This window comes from Centroberyx affinis, unplaced genomic scaffold, assembly GCF_046629955.1.
Source record: "Centroberyx affinis isolate AG114_WGS23_722 - 3 ecotype Tasmania unplaced genomic scaffold, CSIRO-AGI_Caff_v1 ptg003460l_1, whole genome shotgun sequence".
Taxonomy (NCBI): Eukaryota; Metazoa; Chordata; class Actinopteri; order Beryciformes; family Berycidae; genus Centroberyx; species Centroberyx affinis.
In genome coordinates, this window is record NW_027281424.1 from 229656 (window position 1) to 244724 (window position 15069).

Here is a 15069-nt window from a genome sequence, read left to right on the forward strand (position 1 = left end):
TGAGTGAATCTCCCGCCTGGTTTTGAATATATTGCTATGTGTGAAGGGTACTGCTAGGTGACGGAGTGTCTTGCCTGGCCTGGTCCACAGTCGTTTTTATTGGGAAGCCATTTGGCATCCTCTTGCTTGAAATGTAAGCTTAGAGCTGGGGAGGTTTCGCGGGTTGTAGCTGGGCTTGAGCCAAAGTCAGCTGAGAAGTTTCGCTGCTGATGATTTTCCAAGCAGTGCATGCAGAAAAGTGATGTGCAGGTCTTTGCTAAGAAGTCAGAACCTTTACCATTTTTTTTTTTTGTACATGCATTGATAATTTAGAACATTTGTGCGAGTGACAATCTGCAGAGAAGGAACCAGGATTACCTGTGGTGGGGTGGATTATTCCAGCCTTCTAAATATACTTTTATCTCCTGTCAGGCCTCTTTTGACTCCAACTGGTGTGATTGAGGACTTTAACCTTGAGCTGTTACCATATACCAGCCAGAATCACACACCTGTTTGAGCCAAGTCATTTACTACTGCAGTCAAGTAATTGCCTTATCTCTAACAAGCAAGGTGTAAAATCATGATTTGCATGTTCCAATTCACATATATATTTACAATCAACTACAAGAAAGGATAGTATTCTGTGATAGAACACATTTTAGTTGGTGTCAATGTGTTTGTGAGGGAGTGTTGTGACAGGAATTCCTGCTGATACATGATCACGCCAGCTGTAAAGAAACACATGACTCGAGCCAAATGTCTGTCAACACAGACGGGACATGGAGTGCTCACTGCCCTCTCACGTCTGCCACAGTGTCATTGGTGTATCGGCCATTCTGTAGTAGCTGATTGTAATCCTTGTCTCCTGGCCCCCGTCCAAAGATGGGACAGTCAAGGCGACTACCTAATTACGCCGTCAAAATATCTGCACTGTCTCTTTGCTGCATTTGGAAGCTCACAGTGTCTACTACAGTATGCTCAATTTAGACACCGACACATTGATGTTGCGGCACTGTACTTGTACTACTTTAGATGATAAATGGCTCGCCGACTACGAGGTCAAAGTGCAACTTTCCAGCTTAAATTTTAGAGCTTAATTTTAGACGGCCAGTTAAAGAGCTACTGCCCCTTTTTTTTTTTTTTTTACATTATCTCCCCATTTCAGTTCAGTTAAATTGTCACTTGCCAAAAAAATCTTACTTTGCAATGACCTGTAACCCCATAGACATGAGTCTTAATATAGTATTGTCAGGTTCTCTTTCCAGGCCTTTAACATTACAGAGGATCTCCATGAGGATTCAGCTCTGACTACAGCTGCTGCTACTCTCTTTTTGGTTGTATGGAGAACATAGTTTGGGTAAATGAGAATAAGTGAACTAGGGTCTGAGATATCAATCCAGCTTTGAACCGTCATGCTCTTCCTGCAGAGCATCAAAATTGTGATTCTATGACTCAAGAAGTTGTGTTTCTTCCTGCTTAAATTCTTCACATATGCATCTAATATATGTAAATGGCCTCAAAAGAAATCATTCACTTCCAAAACAATGAGAAAGGAGCCAAAACATTACTGTGTCACTGACACAATACTTGGGGAGCTCACTGTATTTGTGGGCATTTTGATTACATTTTCTCAAAACATTTAGAGGTTAAATGCCAGTAAAATGCGGGTACATACTATTTAAGTAGTATGCAGCATGAGCTTTCAGACACAATCACGGTGTCTTGGGCACTTATCCCAGGCTGATCTTGAATCGAGGACAAGTGTAACCTTGTTTTAGCAACGCTATCAGATTACATGATTTACTCAGTAGGACACAGTCTAATCTTCCTTTCAGGATCCTTGGACATAACTCTTTGACCCGGGGAAATCAGTTTTAATACCAGTCTGGTCGCTGCATCTACAAAAGCCTGTTTCAGCAGGTAGCAAAGTTAATCCCTCATTCAGCAAGGCCTTTCCACAGCTGCCCCATTACAACTCTCTAAGAGGGATTAGTGAATCAGAAGCAATAGGGATCACTGCCATTTACGCACTGTCTGTGTGTGGCATTAGACAAGCAATGCCAGTTTTGAGGCCCACATTAGGCTACACAGTTTCAGTGTTTCAGTGCCACATGACTTTACACCATGTATTTCAGTCCATTTTTACTTTTATCAGCGGGCTGCAATGTTCACAGTTGAGTCCTTGAACATAATTTCTTGCAATTTTTTTGCAAATTACAACACGTCCTATTCCTGCAGTGTGTTTTGAGTTACTGTAGGAAGGTATTGTGTCTTGACAATTTTCAGAAGTGGAGGCGGTTGTGCATATCTCCATGGAAACCTGTGGATCGCTGCAGTGATACTCGTCACACTGGATTGTTAAAAGCTTTCTGTCAGGCAGTGCGTTGCGTAATTTCATCTGTTGGGTTGAATTACGTCATGGCACAGCCGGGTCATGACCCTCAGCGCCGCAGGCACAGGCGAGAAGAAACCACACAGTTGGGCGGTTTTATTTTGCTTTATAATGACACATGACAAGAAATCAATTTCCTATTACAACAGCTCCTCAGTGTTGTTATTTCTATTTCTACTGAAGGCCGCTGCAGTCGTATTAACCTCATGATATTTCTAATGGACAGCCAATACCAGCACGAGACAAATAATGGTAAAGGTTTTCAGGTTGAGGAATTGCCACCAGCCACTGCTGGATAATATCTACCGGCCACCACAGATAGATAACCTACCACAGTTTGAACGTCTTTCTAAGGATCTAGTTGGGGTTTAAAACAGTGTGGCTTGGAAATTTTGGGATGTATCAGTCAGCGGACAACAGTTTGTCTACTGCCCTGAACGTTAAAGATGAAGCTGGTAAGCTTTTCTATAGAATCAGATACTTGTTTCAGATAACCAGCAATTTTCTCTATCTTGTAAAATACATGTATTAAACTCCAATTGATTGATTGGTCTAGTCTTCAATGCACAAGGCTATCAAAGCGAAGTAAAGATGAGGCATTTCCCTCTCGCCGCGTCTTCCATCACTTGAAGAGCAGTTAGCGCCATCATGTGGTATCATAAGCTACCACTCTCCTTTAAACTACCTGACAACAGGCTAAATAAAAACTCCTATCAAACGAAAAGAAGATCCATTGCATGTTCCAAAATTACTTCACCAAAACATGACTGATTACTCATGTTCGTTGCAAATATTGTTTGTTTATTTATGTATATATATTTGGGATTTTTGTGCTTTTAAAGCAAAAGATGACTCTTGACCAGGAACCAGAATGAATTCTTACACAATTTTAATTATTCTTTTAGTAATGATTTGATTCTGATTTTGATACATAGATATTTATAGATAGATAGATAGATAGATAGATAGATAGATAGATGGATAGATAGATACTTTATTTATTTGGGGCTAAATCTTTATGACTGAAATTCATAATATGCATCCGAGCAAATATTATCAAACTGATGTGATCTTTTATGGAGAAAAAACATAACTTGATGCTTTTCTGAAAATAAAGTATATTTCTGTATATAATGGTCGTTGTTTGCTTTATGATGACTGACTGGAAGTCATAGTGTATTTACCACCACATCACTGACGCCGTCACATAACTGAAGTCAAGTGTCAGGTAAAGCTGTAACCTGTAGATGGCATCCTATTATAATCAACAGCAGATACCCGGGGACTTTCCGCAGCCAATCACAGCTCCGCCTCAACCAGTTTATACTTTTCCCATTCGCTTTTTCCGCTTTTTTAGTTCAAAGCAGCGTCTTTCTCCTCTTTGATAAACATGTGGATCTACCGAGGAGCTGTGAATATGAGCAGGACACACCGGCTCAGGCTAAGCGATACGAGTAAAACAGGCGTCTTATAAGAAAAGAAGATGTACTTATGGCGCTGCTCCATCGCCATTATCCTCGGCTTAGTCTGGTATTTCTCGGATTGTGGCCGAACAGTGACCCAGTACTTTCTATGTTTTCTTTGTTGTTTTTCAACTCCACTTTTATTCAGAAGCATCGGCCGGGAAAGCAGCACTCAAACAGACGAAGTGGATAAGGACAAAATACTCCAGGTATTGAAATAGCTACATAATGCATATTATAACTCGTGCACCAAAGTGTTGATTTTACAGTATGGGTAATGCAACATGGTGACAGCTGGCTTTAGTCATGTTTTAATTGGTTAGCATTAAAAATTGTGTGCATGAAATTCATTTGTCGATCATGTGATGGCATTTTAAGTCTTCCTCGCTGAGATAAATGCAGAGACTTTGATAAGTTTATGAACAGTAGCCTACAGGCGATGAGTGTTATGCAAATCCATTAAGATGTTATTAAAATGTTAATTAGTAACTTGTTGCCCGAGTCTATATGTCAGGTGAGTTGCATCAACACCTGAGCAGCGAGAATAACATTATGCAAACAAATATTGGTGAAGTGTCACTTATAGCCCGAGGGGCATTTTTTTGCACAGAGGCCTGAAACAGTCGTGTTAAGCCTCAACACATAGACCAGAATCATCTAGACCAGACTTCTGCTCAACACACGTTCAAGCTTTTATGTCCTTAATCTAATAATTCCCATGTAGTTAATTCATAGTTTTGCTTCTCTCTTTCAGGAAAGCTGTGTAGAGGAACAGTTGTTTGCTTATGACTTTGCTGATGGAGAGAGTAGAAGTACACAGGCTGAAATACCACTGGAGTCTCAGTATCCACATGTGAAGAAATCTCTTCAGCAAGGTGGGACACACACCAGCAACAGAAACCCTAACTGGAACATTGTTTCACCAACTAGAAAAGTTATTTTACAGTCATAAAGTTATTTATAATTAGTACTCTCTATAACAAGGTCAGATCTTTTAGTTTGTCAAGTTAGGATCCCTGTGTATTAAGATATGGATGAAGATTAAATATCATTGTTCAGCTCTTTACTGTAGGGTGTTTTGTCAACAAAATATAGCTGTGTTTGGAGATGACACAGTTCAAAAGGACAGTTTTGCATAGAAGCAGCTGCAGCAGGAGCTCATGTTACATGATACAGGGAGGAGCTTTGAGGAGAGAAAAGATGAAAAACAAACCCTTTTCAATAGAAAGGAAGTAGGCCTACAATTTCGGATTATAGTCATGTGTAAAACAGGAAATAAGGCATGTTGGTTTGCATATCTAGCATTATCAGTCTTGTCTGTGGGTTCTGTGTTTTGTGCAGTGTTAAACTGCTTCTGTTATAAAGTGAAGCACAATGCCAGTCACAGCTCTGTTGAAATGAACTCAATCAATCTGGAAGTTGGAGAGATTTATGATTTTATATACTGTATTTTGTAATTTACAAAACATGCAAATTGTAGCAGTTTTCTGGGTTTCTACAGGCCTTGAAAATCATTGAAAGTTTGGATTTGAGGAAATTAAAATAAGGCCTTAAACGTTTTTGAATGGATGTCCTTGAAAGTACTTAATTTTTTAAAATTTATATACAGTATATATATATATTTTAATGAAAATATAGCACCCAAATTCCTCAGTATGCCTCAACTCTCTGGACCTCTCCCCATCCCGGCATCAACACTTAACATGATGAATATTTTTACCCAAACATGCCAATTTGAGTCCCTTGAACTTGATGCCCTGGTGAGTGTGTGAACCCTGTGTTTATGTGAATTGGTGTGTTGTTGTGGTTTCTCTCCCCAGTGTTTGAGTGTGCGTACGGCCAGCTGGTCCTGCCTTGGTACGGCGTCCCTGAGCCGTGCGAGAGCCAGCCGCTGCACCGGGTGCTGAGCCGCGAGTTTGACTTCGTCATAGACCAAGTCATCAAGAGAGCCACAGACTTAGATGTGTGCGAAGCGGTTGTGGGCTCCATCCGTATCCTGACCCAACACTTGCATAATGCCAAGCACTCTGACAGGTGAGACTTTCTTATGAAACAACACCGACTTCAAGCTGCTGCTGATGTTACTCTGTGCTGATCTCTATAAACACCATAATGTTTTTATCGCCTATGAATCATTTACTTAATAACTATACTTTTATTGGGTCACATCATGTGACCATAGGTTGCAGTTAGGTTGCAGTGACAACCTAATGGTTTGCCTTGTGCTACATTCAACTTGTTAAATGTGTGTTTGAAGGGTAGTGTATCAAATTCATATAGAATACTTAGACTACAATGTTTTGGCAGAAAAAATGTATCCAAGGCACTTGTCCTATACAAAAAGTAAAACACTCTTATTAATTGGCTAATGCATAGCATGTTAAAAATGTTATAACAGTGCTTTTTAAACACCATAGCATGTTAGAAATGTTTCAAAATGTGCTTTTTAAACACCATAGCACGTTAAAAGTGTGCTTTGTAAATACCTTAGCATGTTAAAAACATTTCAAAAGTGCTTTTTAAACACCTTAACATGTTACAGATTTTTTAAAAAGTGCTTTATGAACACCTTTGAACCTGTTTTTAAAAGGTGCTTTTGAAACATGGCATCATTAAACCAATGAATATTAAAGTCTTTTTACTGTTTGTATGGGAAGAGTGCCTTGGATACATTTTTTAGCTTCAATGAGCACCTCTCCATGCTTCACTGAAGCCAAAGCAGCGTTCCTAAATTGGTACTTAACAGTATTTGAGATGTGTGGTGATAAACATCTTTGATCTAATTTAGTAGTAATTGTTGTATTCCTCTGTCTTGTTCTGTCTGTTGTGCGGTCTGTGTCAGAGAGCCCCTGTTCGGCTCCAGATCAGAGGAGGTTGCAGTTCTCAGAGAGTTTTCTGAGGTTCTGGTTCGTAACGTTTTCCCCGAGTCTCTGTGGGGCCAAGATGTCAACCGCTGTGCCTTAAATGAGATCGTTGCCTTAAAGGGTAAGCAAGCATTAAATTCTCTCTCTCTCTCTGCAGGAATACAGTCTTACATAATGGCTAAGCCTCCCATGATTTTTTTGCAAGTGTGAATTGTTTGTAATCCTTTAATGTCAATGGCATTATAGAGCTTAAGAACATGAATTTTGGGTTACATAAAAGGAAGGCTTATCCCATAGTAATTTGTTGATTCCCTATAGTGGTTTGTCATTTTTTTGGGAATGGATAAAATGTTTTATCCCACGGAGGGTTTGTCATGCAGCAGGTTGCACAATTATGCGTGTTGCTCTGTTAGACTAAGTGATTTTATAGATGTGGGTGAAACATTAACACCTGCACATCCAGACCTTCCCTTTATTCTGGTGATGATTAAGTTACATTTTTCTAACAGCTCATTTCTGGGCATAGTGAGTGTTTTGTAAAGAGGTGTGAGTATTACTGTAGATTTTCAAAAACACAAGTGCTTCTAATAATTGGGAACAATTGACTATATTATACATTAGAGCCTCACCATTACGGTTAAAATGATAATCTTCATTATTTTGTTGAATATTATGATTGCTGTTATTAATCACAATGATAAGTCTTGATGATTTGAGGAACAAAATTACTTCACTGCACCTTGGCCATTTTCACCTACAGCAGACATTCAAAATGAAATTAAGTGTTTCAAAATGGCTGATATGCCAATGCTAAAATGATTAATAGAAGCTAAAATCTCGATATGTGATTATACACAAGCAGTTATGCAGCCCTATTAAGAAGATTCAAAAGCAATACTCCTTTTCAATCCTATTAATGTTCTCCTCCTTGTCAAATATGAATTTCTCATCTTAGGATTTTAGTGTGTTTATGGTCTTAGTGTGTTTATTGTTTTGCTCAGGGTTGGAGCTGCTCGTCACATGGCTGTCTGACCCAGACAACCTGAACCAGCTGGTGGTGAGCCAGCTCGACAGTGTGACCCCTAAAAGCTCTGTGGAGGAGCTGTGCGGATCAGACCTGGAGCGAGTCTCTCTGGCTTCACACGAGGGCGAAGGCGAGGGCAGTGAAGTGTGAGTGGCTGTCATCTTTTGCAATCTGCTCGCTTGCTCTAGTCATGGTGAGCTGCAAAGCTCTGAAACTGGCACGTCGTCTTTTAAATTGGTTTCGTTTGGTGCCTGTGTGTTTTTTGGATTTCCAGGAGCTTGGAGGGAGCAGAGAACTCTGTCAACAGAAGGAGCAAGTCCAAAAAGAAAGGTGTGTTTTTGTAATTTTAAAGTTTATTCTCGGTGATTGCTTAAACCTGTAGGAACAATACGTGTATTTTTTACCTGATTTTAGTCCTGATCCGTTGTGAGTGAAAAGAGCTTTCAAGGCAGATATAAGGAGTGGTTCGTTGGTATTCTGCGAATGGAGAACTGCTCTCTTGCAAAACGTGTTGCAGGGCAATTTGATGAATAGTGATATGTGTTGTCAGCTGCAGTGACATTTTAATTTTCTTTACTTGTCAGCCTGTTCGTGCATGATCGGTCCTCTGTTGCTTTTGTTTGCTGGTCCAGACAGCTAATTACACAAACAGCAAGCTGAATGCCAATGAAGTCTGAATGCCTGTCTCTTTGTCTTGCAAGCAATTCTGCAATGATAATTGAACAGAACAGGCTTGGGATAGTGTGAGATCTCCTGACCTTGTGTTAGATATGCATACCTTTTTGTAATGGTAAGAGAAAATAGTTTTAGGCTGCTCTATTTTGAAACAAACTTCTTACTTGTGGCATTGTTTCCCACATGGTAACATTGAAAGTCTGACCTGATCATGCTTACAATGCTCTTTAAAGAGTAAAAACTGACTTGCGTATTACATTTGGTGCAGTTTTTCCATTGCAGTGGTGCTGAAAAGTTGTTAGACCTCCTCACTCTACAAGGCTTTTCAATCAAATCGCTATCAGTATAAGCTGTGTGATGTCTCTGACATTTTATATGTGGCTGTCGTACTTTCAGGCAATAAGTTGAAGGAGGGATGGTCAAAATTTGTGGACAAGATGAAGTCTAAGAAAGCCAAGAAGAAGAAGATGAAAAAGATGGAGCAAGAGTTGATGTTCCGGGTCATGTCCATCCAGGGAGACTTTGAGGGTGAAGGCAGCAGCAGGGAGGGCTCCGTCCACAGCCAGCAGGACTCTGACGGGGTAAGACCACCGCTGCACCGAGCTAGATTACACAATTCATTAAACTGAAGATGATTACTTATGAAACATGACAGACTGTTGTTTTTTTTGGACAAACCTCATTAGGAGGACAGCGATCTGGAGAACTACCTGGCCAGCGTTCAGGAGGACATGATGGAATTCAAGCTGTCGTATGAGATGTGGCGGGTCGGCCGCTGGGCTGTCAGCATCCCTCATGTGAGTTATAAATAACACTGACACTGCGGAATGTCCTGCAGGCTAGTTATTTGTACGTGGGAGCGCTGTAAAAGCACGTCCTTGGATGTTTTGCTAATGTTTGAGCTGCAGAGACTCTTTGCCTGTGCCGTAGGTGGAGTGGGAGAACGAGGAGCTGATCTTCACCGTTCACCTGGAGGAGAAGGACAACCCCGAGAACCTGCAGTGGGACATCAAAAAGACCCACATGGACGTCATATATTTCCGCAACAGATGGCAGGTGAGGGACAGAATGTAAAGCCATAACAATTTTTTGCTCATGTCCTGCTTTTTAACAAATGTCAAATTGTGTTACCACTGCTGAAAAGTTAAACAGGTCCAGTTCTTGAAATCTTATTAAGGCCAGAATTTGCTTCCCTGTACTCTAGTGAAGCTATTGCTCACTTGATGTCCAAGTCAGAAGAGGTAGATGATACTAAATATTTTTTTGGTTTTCTTTACTGTACATCTTTTTGTGTGTGTGTGTGTGTGTAATTGCATGTGCGCTTAATATGCTTTGTCTGCATTCTCCTTACCTGTCTCTGTTCTTTACAGCACTTTTAATGAGTGCAAACACTGTAAAGCACTTTGGAACTACCTTGTTTTGGGTTAAAGTGCTCTATAAATAAAGTTGATTTGACTTGACTTGCTTAGCTAACCCTCCCATTGTGTTCAGTGAGGAATTTTATCTGTGCAAGTTTGAACTGATGAATGACCATGTAGCAGCATGAAGCATGTTGGTGGAACGGTGGTAATGGACTGTGTTTTTTTTTGCTCATGACTTGACAGCTATGTCAGTCGCTGAGCCAACCTTCAATTCTCCACTTCACAGGGAAGCGAAATCTCTCGAAAAGGAGTTCACATACTTTTCAGCATGTATTTCTTAGTTAAATTAAGAACATGTATCAGCCTTCTGCATCATTTCTTACACCATACTATATTAGGACTTAGAGGATGATGGAATACTTCAAAATAGACCAAAAAAAACAGCAACAGGGATTTATATTTTTTCTTTCTTTTCATCATGTCTGCAGAGGAAAGGCTTGTTTTTGCTCCTTGCACTCTATTCAGGATGAGCCAGAGGACAGCGCTGTTGTGAAAACAAACCACAAGACTTGTTTCACAAGATTGGAATGTAACATATGTATACCACAATATTTAATTGCCTTCATTTGGGATGAATTTTTAAAAATCCATTGTCAGATCATGCAAAAAGCACTGCAGTCCTCTTGCCATAGTGTGCACATTTTGAACATTCCCTTTTCTGTTTCTTCAGGACTCGACCAACCTGTCCCCGATATCGGCGCTGGAGATCTCAGAGCGGGAAGTCAGTGACGAGGTCCAGGAAGAAATTAGATTATCAGCTGAGCTCTTCCTGCAGGTGAAAGAAACCAGAATAATCTAGACTTATAGATGTACACACACTTGACAACTTTCATAACTCAGAGATTTCCTACACTTGTCATTTTCCTGTGCAGGAGCTGGTTTCTGACGACCTGATAGGCCACACTCAGCCGGTGTTTCAGTTCCTCTGCCCACTTGACAAACTGCTGAGTGAAGAGGAGCACTATGTGGGCGTGTGGGGGCTTCTTAGTGGCTTGGCCTACTTCCTGACTCCAGGACAAGAGGAAGAAGAGGTAAAAAAAAAAGTCTCACAAAAGCAACTCTTTTCTTTGAGTAAAAGCATAATGGATTTTTTGGCACCAAAACAATGGAATGGCCTCTGCTATTGAAGAAAGGAATGTAGGCAATCAAAATCACCTCATCAAAATCGATGGCAATATTTTTTTAATTGCATCAAAAAAAAGTCTGTTATTGAATTAGTAAATTGATTTGTGTAGCTGTTTGGAGTGTGAGATGCTGTAACATGTGAAGGGTGAGCTGTCACAGCCAGATTGCTTTGCTTTCTTCTTTTTAACAGAACTCCAGCCATCACACAGAAGCCACAAGAGAAAACCTAATCTCTCCACATCCAGAAACCACAACTGCAGAAAACTCTAACACCTCCAGTGAGAAATGCACTAACGTTACCAGTGTTACGCTTCCAACTATTATTATCTCCCAGTGCGATGCTCCTTCAGAGCCGTGTGAGGAATTAGAGGCAGACAAGGAAACACAATCTTTTGTTAGGTCAGACTCTTCAAGTAATGAAAGCTGTTCCCAAGACAAAACGGAGGACTTCGATAATCCTTTAACCTCTCACTTGAAAATGATAATTAGAGGATTGTCCCGGTCCAGGTCACAAGAGTCTTTAGCCTCAACAAAATCCGCCAACGATGAGGACCAGATTGATTCAGACTTCACACAACACTCCAGCCAAAACGGAGGCTCGCTGGCGGATAGCACAGACGGTCCATCATGGCGGCATTTCGGTGGAAGGACTCTTAAAAGGGAAAAAATTGGTTTCAGAATGTCTGGTGGACTTCACAAGACCAAAGGGAAGGACCAGGGGACTTTGCCAAAAGGGGAGGAGCCTCAGTGTCTGAAAAACCAGGCCAGCTGGGAGCAACTGGAAGCGACCAAAGCCATATTTGACCTGTTGAAAGAAATATCTGGTGTGTTCAGTGTTCAAATTCAAATGGTATCGCTCATATATGATCATGGACTTGTTCCATGAGAGTTGAGATGATTTTACAAAGCCAACCTTTTCCCTGTGTCTTCCAGGCAACTCCATCCTCTTGAACATATTTGATGCCATTTTGAAACCTGTTATGCCCATCTTGAAAAAGTAAGTTTTTATCTGTACTGCTTTCTAAAAAAGAAGGGAAATCCACACTACTAAACATATTATAGATGTTAATTATAACACAGTGATTCTCAACCTTTTTCATATCAAGGACCCCTAATTTAGTACACATAAGGGCCAAGGACCCCCATTTGATATGATTTTGTCTCTCGGACCCAAATCTGAGAATATTTTTATTGTGAGATCTGATTTTGTCCAGAATTCCATGATTATCTGTATTGTAGGTAGAGAGATAACAGTGAAACTATGACCAAAATAGTCTTCTACATTCTCTAATTGTGTTAACTTCTTGTAAATGATATAATGCTGAAGTTTAACAATTCATCAATTTGCTGGGGACCCCCTGGAACCCCCTCAGGGACCCCTGGTGGTCCCCGGACCCCACGTTGAGAACCACTGTTTATAACACACAGCAGCAGTCGAAGAAACTAATTATTATTTGTACTGCTTTCTAAAAAAGAAGGGAAATCCACACTACTAAATATATTACAGATGTTTATTATAACACACAGCAGCAGTCAAAGAAGAAGCTTTCTAACCGTTCCTTAATGACAGAGTGTTTGAATGACGATGGACTTAAGATTGTGTTCCTCTCTCTAGGAAAGTGAACTCTTTCTTGAACAAGATGAATCCGACAGAAGCGCAGATGGCCGTGTACATCGACACCCTGCGTGAGAAGCAGTGGCCGGACTGTCCGCCGGCGGCCCCCGCTCCTCGCACCGCCGAGGAGAAGAGCGAGACGAGGGAGCGGGCTCACCACCTCATCGGTGCCAGATGTGCGTGACGTTATTCCCTGTTATTCGTGCCAGATGGTCCGTGTGAAACGCGTGTCTCACCCACGTTATGTTCTTCTTTCCCCTAGATTCCAACTATCTAATCTTGAAGAAGACGGACGTGGAGTCTGTTTTCAATCTTTTCCAGGACGAGAAGAAAACAAGAAGCTGGTGTATGTGAGTATCTAGTTTGACAGATGAAGCTGTCTGTCAGTCAACAACCCTTGTTTTTTGCATCCATTTTGCACGCTCTATTCAATAATAAATCCTAACATATTTTTGTCACGCTCTTGTCACTCACCTTTTTTTTGACAGATGCTGCTGTCATTTCTACTCAAAGAGTTTTTGCCCAATGAGAATTCCCTGAATGTGAGTGCAGCGGCCCTGCAGAAGTCAGCAGCTCCTCCAACTGATCTGTGAATTTCTGTCTGTGTCTTCTCAGGTGACCGTACCTTTTTAGAAGTTTTGACATTTTAGAATATTAAATTATTTATTAAACGTCTTTCAGTGCCTTTACAGCATTTGTCACTGTTCCTGTATTGAACCCTTACACCATTTTCTGCCGGTTTTACCTCAAATGCATTGAATATGCTGTGAATTGTTCCTCGGTTTTTTATTTTTGTGGTCGTCGAATTGCCTTTGTACGCAATTGTCTGTGATTATTCTTGATGTATTTCTGTGGGAAATCAGAAACATTGTTCAGTGAAAATGACTTTGCATTCCTCCCTTGTCAAACTCAGAAGAGAAAGTAATGCATATTTTATATTGACAGTTTGAATTTCACCTCTGGTACGGACACAAGGATCCTTTGGTGTGATTAAAATGACATTGCCTAAAATATTTCTTATCACTTTGAGCACTTCGTGTGGGAAGATTGTTAGTATGTTAATTCATGTGACTTTAGGTTTTGTATAATAATAATAACAGGGGAATTCACAATTATTAGCCACTGAAATCTGTCAGAAGTTTGATACTCCCACTCACCTTGAAAGCTTGAAACAATGTCCAAAGTAAACAACTTGAAATATTATTACAAATAAAACATTCCAATAAAGGATTTTTATCAGTTATACTCTTCATTTCAGGTTTCTGGTGTATGTGTTTGGACTTTATAGTTTATAGTTTTATAGTTTGTTGCAGTGATTATGAAATGTGAATTGGTTGCCAGCAGCTTATTCGCTCCAAAGCATTATCTGAGTAAAAGATCCAAGATGTTTTATACAAGGGTAAACAAGGTTATCCCACCAGGGAAATCCTGTTCGTCAACTGTGATAAAGACGCACTAAACCAGCACTGAAATAATTGCGTAATCTGCAGTCTTCCTCCTCACATTCATCCATTAAGATATAATCTACATTTACAAAAAATACAAAAGAAAAATACAAATACACTCTAAATTTGTGGTGCATCATGTCATGTATTGCATCTCACTTTTGCTCTGGATCTGTCAAATTAAAACAAAACTGATGTTGTAGACAAGTCTCTACAAAGTGTAAAGAAACTTCCCATGCATTGCATTCAGCAGAAACAGAATTTGGCCAATAATTGTGGCCATATTGCTATAATAGCCAGTAAGTGTCTCTCTCTATTGCTCTTGCTGTTTCATTATGTGGCAGCTGGAAGTGTAACAGAAAGGATTATTTTGGTTATGTGGCAGCATAACAGCGCATAGACTATTCATTTTTATTAGGTAACATCACACTGAATCAAATCAAAAAGCATCATCAGCTGTTTGACACTGAGCTCACTGCATCTGAGGCTGTTTGTTGCCTGCTTCAGTGTTACAGCAACGAAAGCTGAGGTGACGAGTAGGTGGCATTAATTCAAAATGACAAAATCATGATGAAAATGTTTGGGAATATATTGTAGGTCCTCATTAGTTTCCATATTGGGCATCAGGGTGGCTGGTGGGTAGAGAGTCCCTCTACTCTGCAAGCATCTGCCCTGCCGGAGTGTCCTGGAGCAAGACATCGACTCCAGGGGGTGAAAAGAGAATTTCCTACAGGTTGTTTAGGACTGGGACAGGCAGGTTTAAATTCAGCATTGTATTTAGTCAGAAAGAGTATGATAACTGCACAGAAAGCCATGTAACGAGAAATTTTGAATTTAGACAGATCATTTGAACCACAGCAGCTAATTTTAGGCAATATACCTTCAAGGGGGTTAGGGAAAAACAAGTTGTATATGCTCAGAGCTCTTGTGTTAATAGCCCATAAAATGATTACAATAAACTGGCTTAAGCCCCACCCACCTACCTTGGACCAATGGACCCAAAGACTTAAGGTTGTGAACTGTATGGAAAATATAACGGCGAGACTACAACTCCGGATGGACATTT

The 15069-nt window shown here is 40.3% G+C and overlaps 1 protein-coding gene across 1 annotated transcript; it reads left to right on the forward strand.

Moving 5' to 3' along the window:
- Nucleotides 1-3763: 3763 nt before the first annotated feature.
- LOC139661094 (uncharacterized) lies at nucleotides 3764-13781 on the forward strand. The gene is made up of 16 exons (XM_071539430.1): nucleotides 3764-4043; nucleotides 4589-4709; nucleotides 5655-5868; nucleotides 6677-6819; nucleotides 7700-7868; nucleotides 7997-8052; nucleotides 8794-8978; nucleotides 9084-9194; nucleotides 9328-9453; nucleotides 10489-10593; nucleotides 10691-10849; nucleotides 11134-11767; nucleotides 11877-11940; nucleotides 12559-12734; nucleotides 12821-12908; nucleotides 13047-13781. Exons 1-16 carry the CDS (start codon nucleotides 3855-3857, stop codon nucleotides 13096-13098), a joined length of 2592 nt encoding a protein of 863 aa, XP_071395531.1. The 5' UTR covers nucleotides 3764-3854; the 3' UTR covers nucleotides 13099-13781.
- Nucleotides 13782-15069: the final 1288 nt, after the last annotated feature.

Coding starts and splice junctions, on each gene's coding strand:
- LOC139661094 (XM_071539430.1), top strand. CDS start 3,855: ATGTACTTATGGCGCTGCTCCATCGCCATTATCCTCGGCTTAGTCTGG. Junction 7,869..7,996: donor GAAGGCGAGGGCAGTGAAGT/GTGAGTGGCTGT, acceptor TTGGATTTCCAG/GAGCTTGGAGGGAGCAGAGA. Junction 10,594..10,690: donor CAGCTGAGCTCTTCCTGCAG/GTGAAAGAAACC, acceptor TTTCCTGTGCAG/GAGCTGGTTTCTGACGACCT.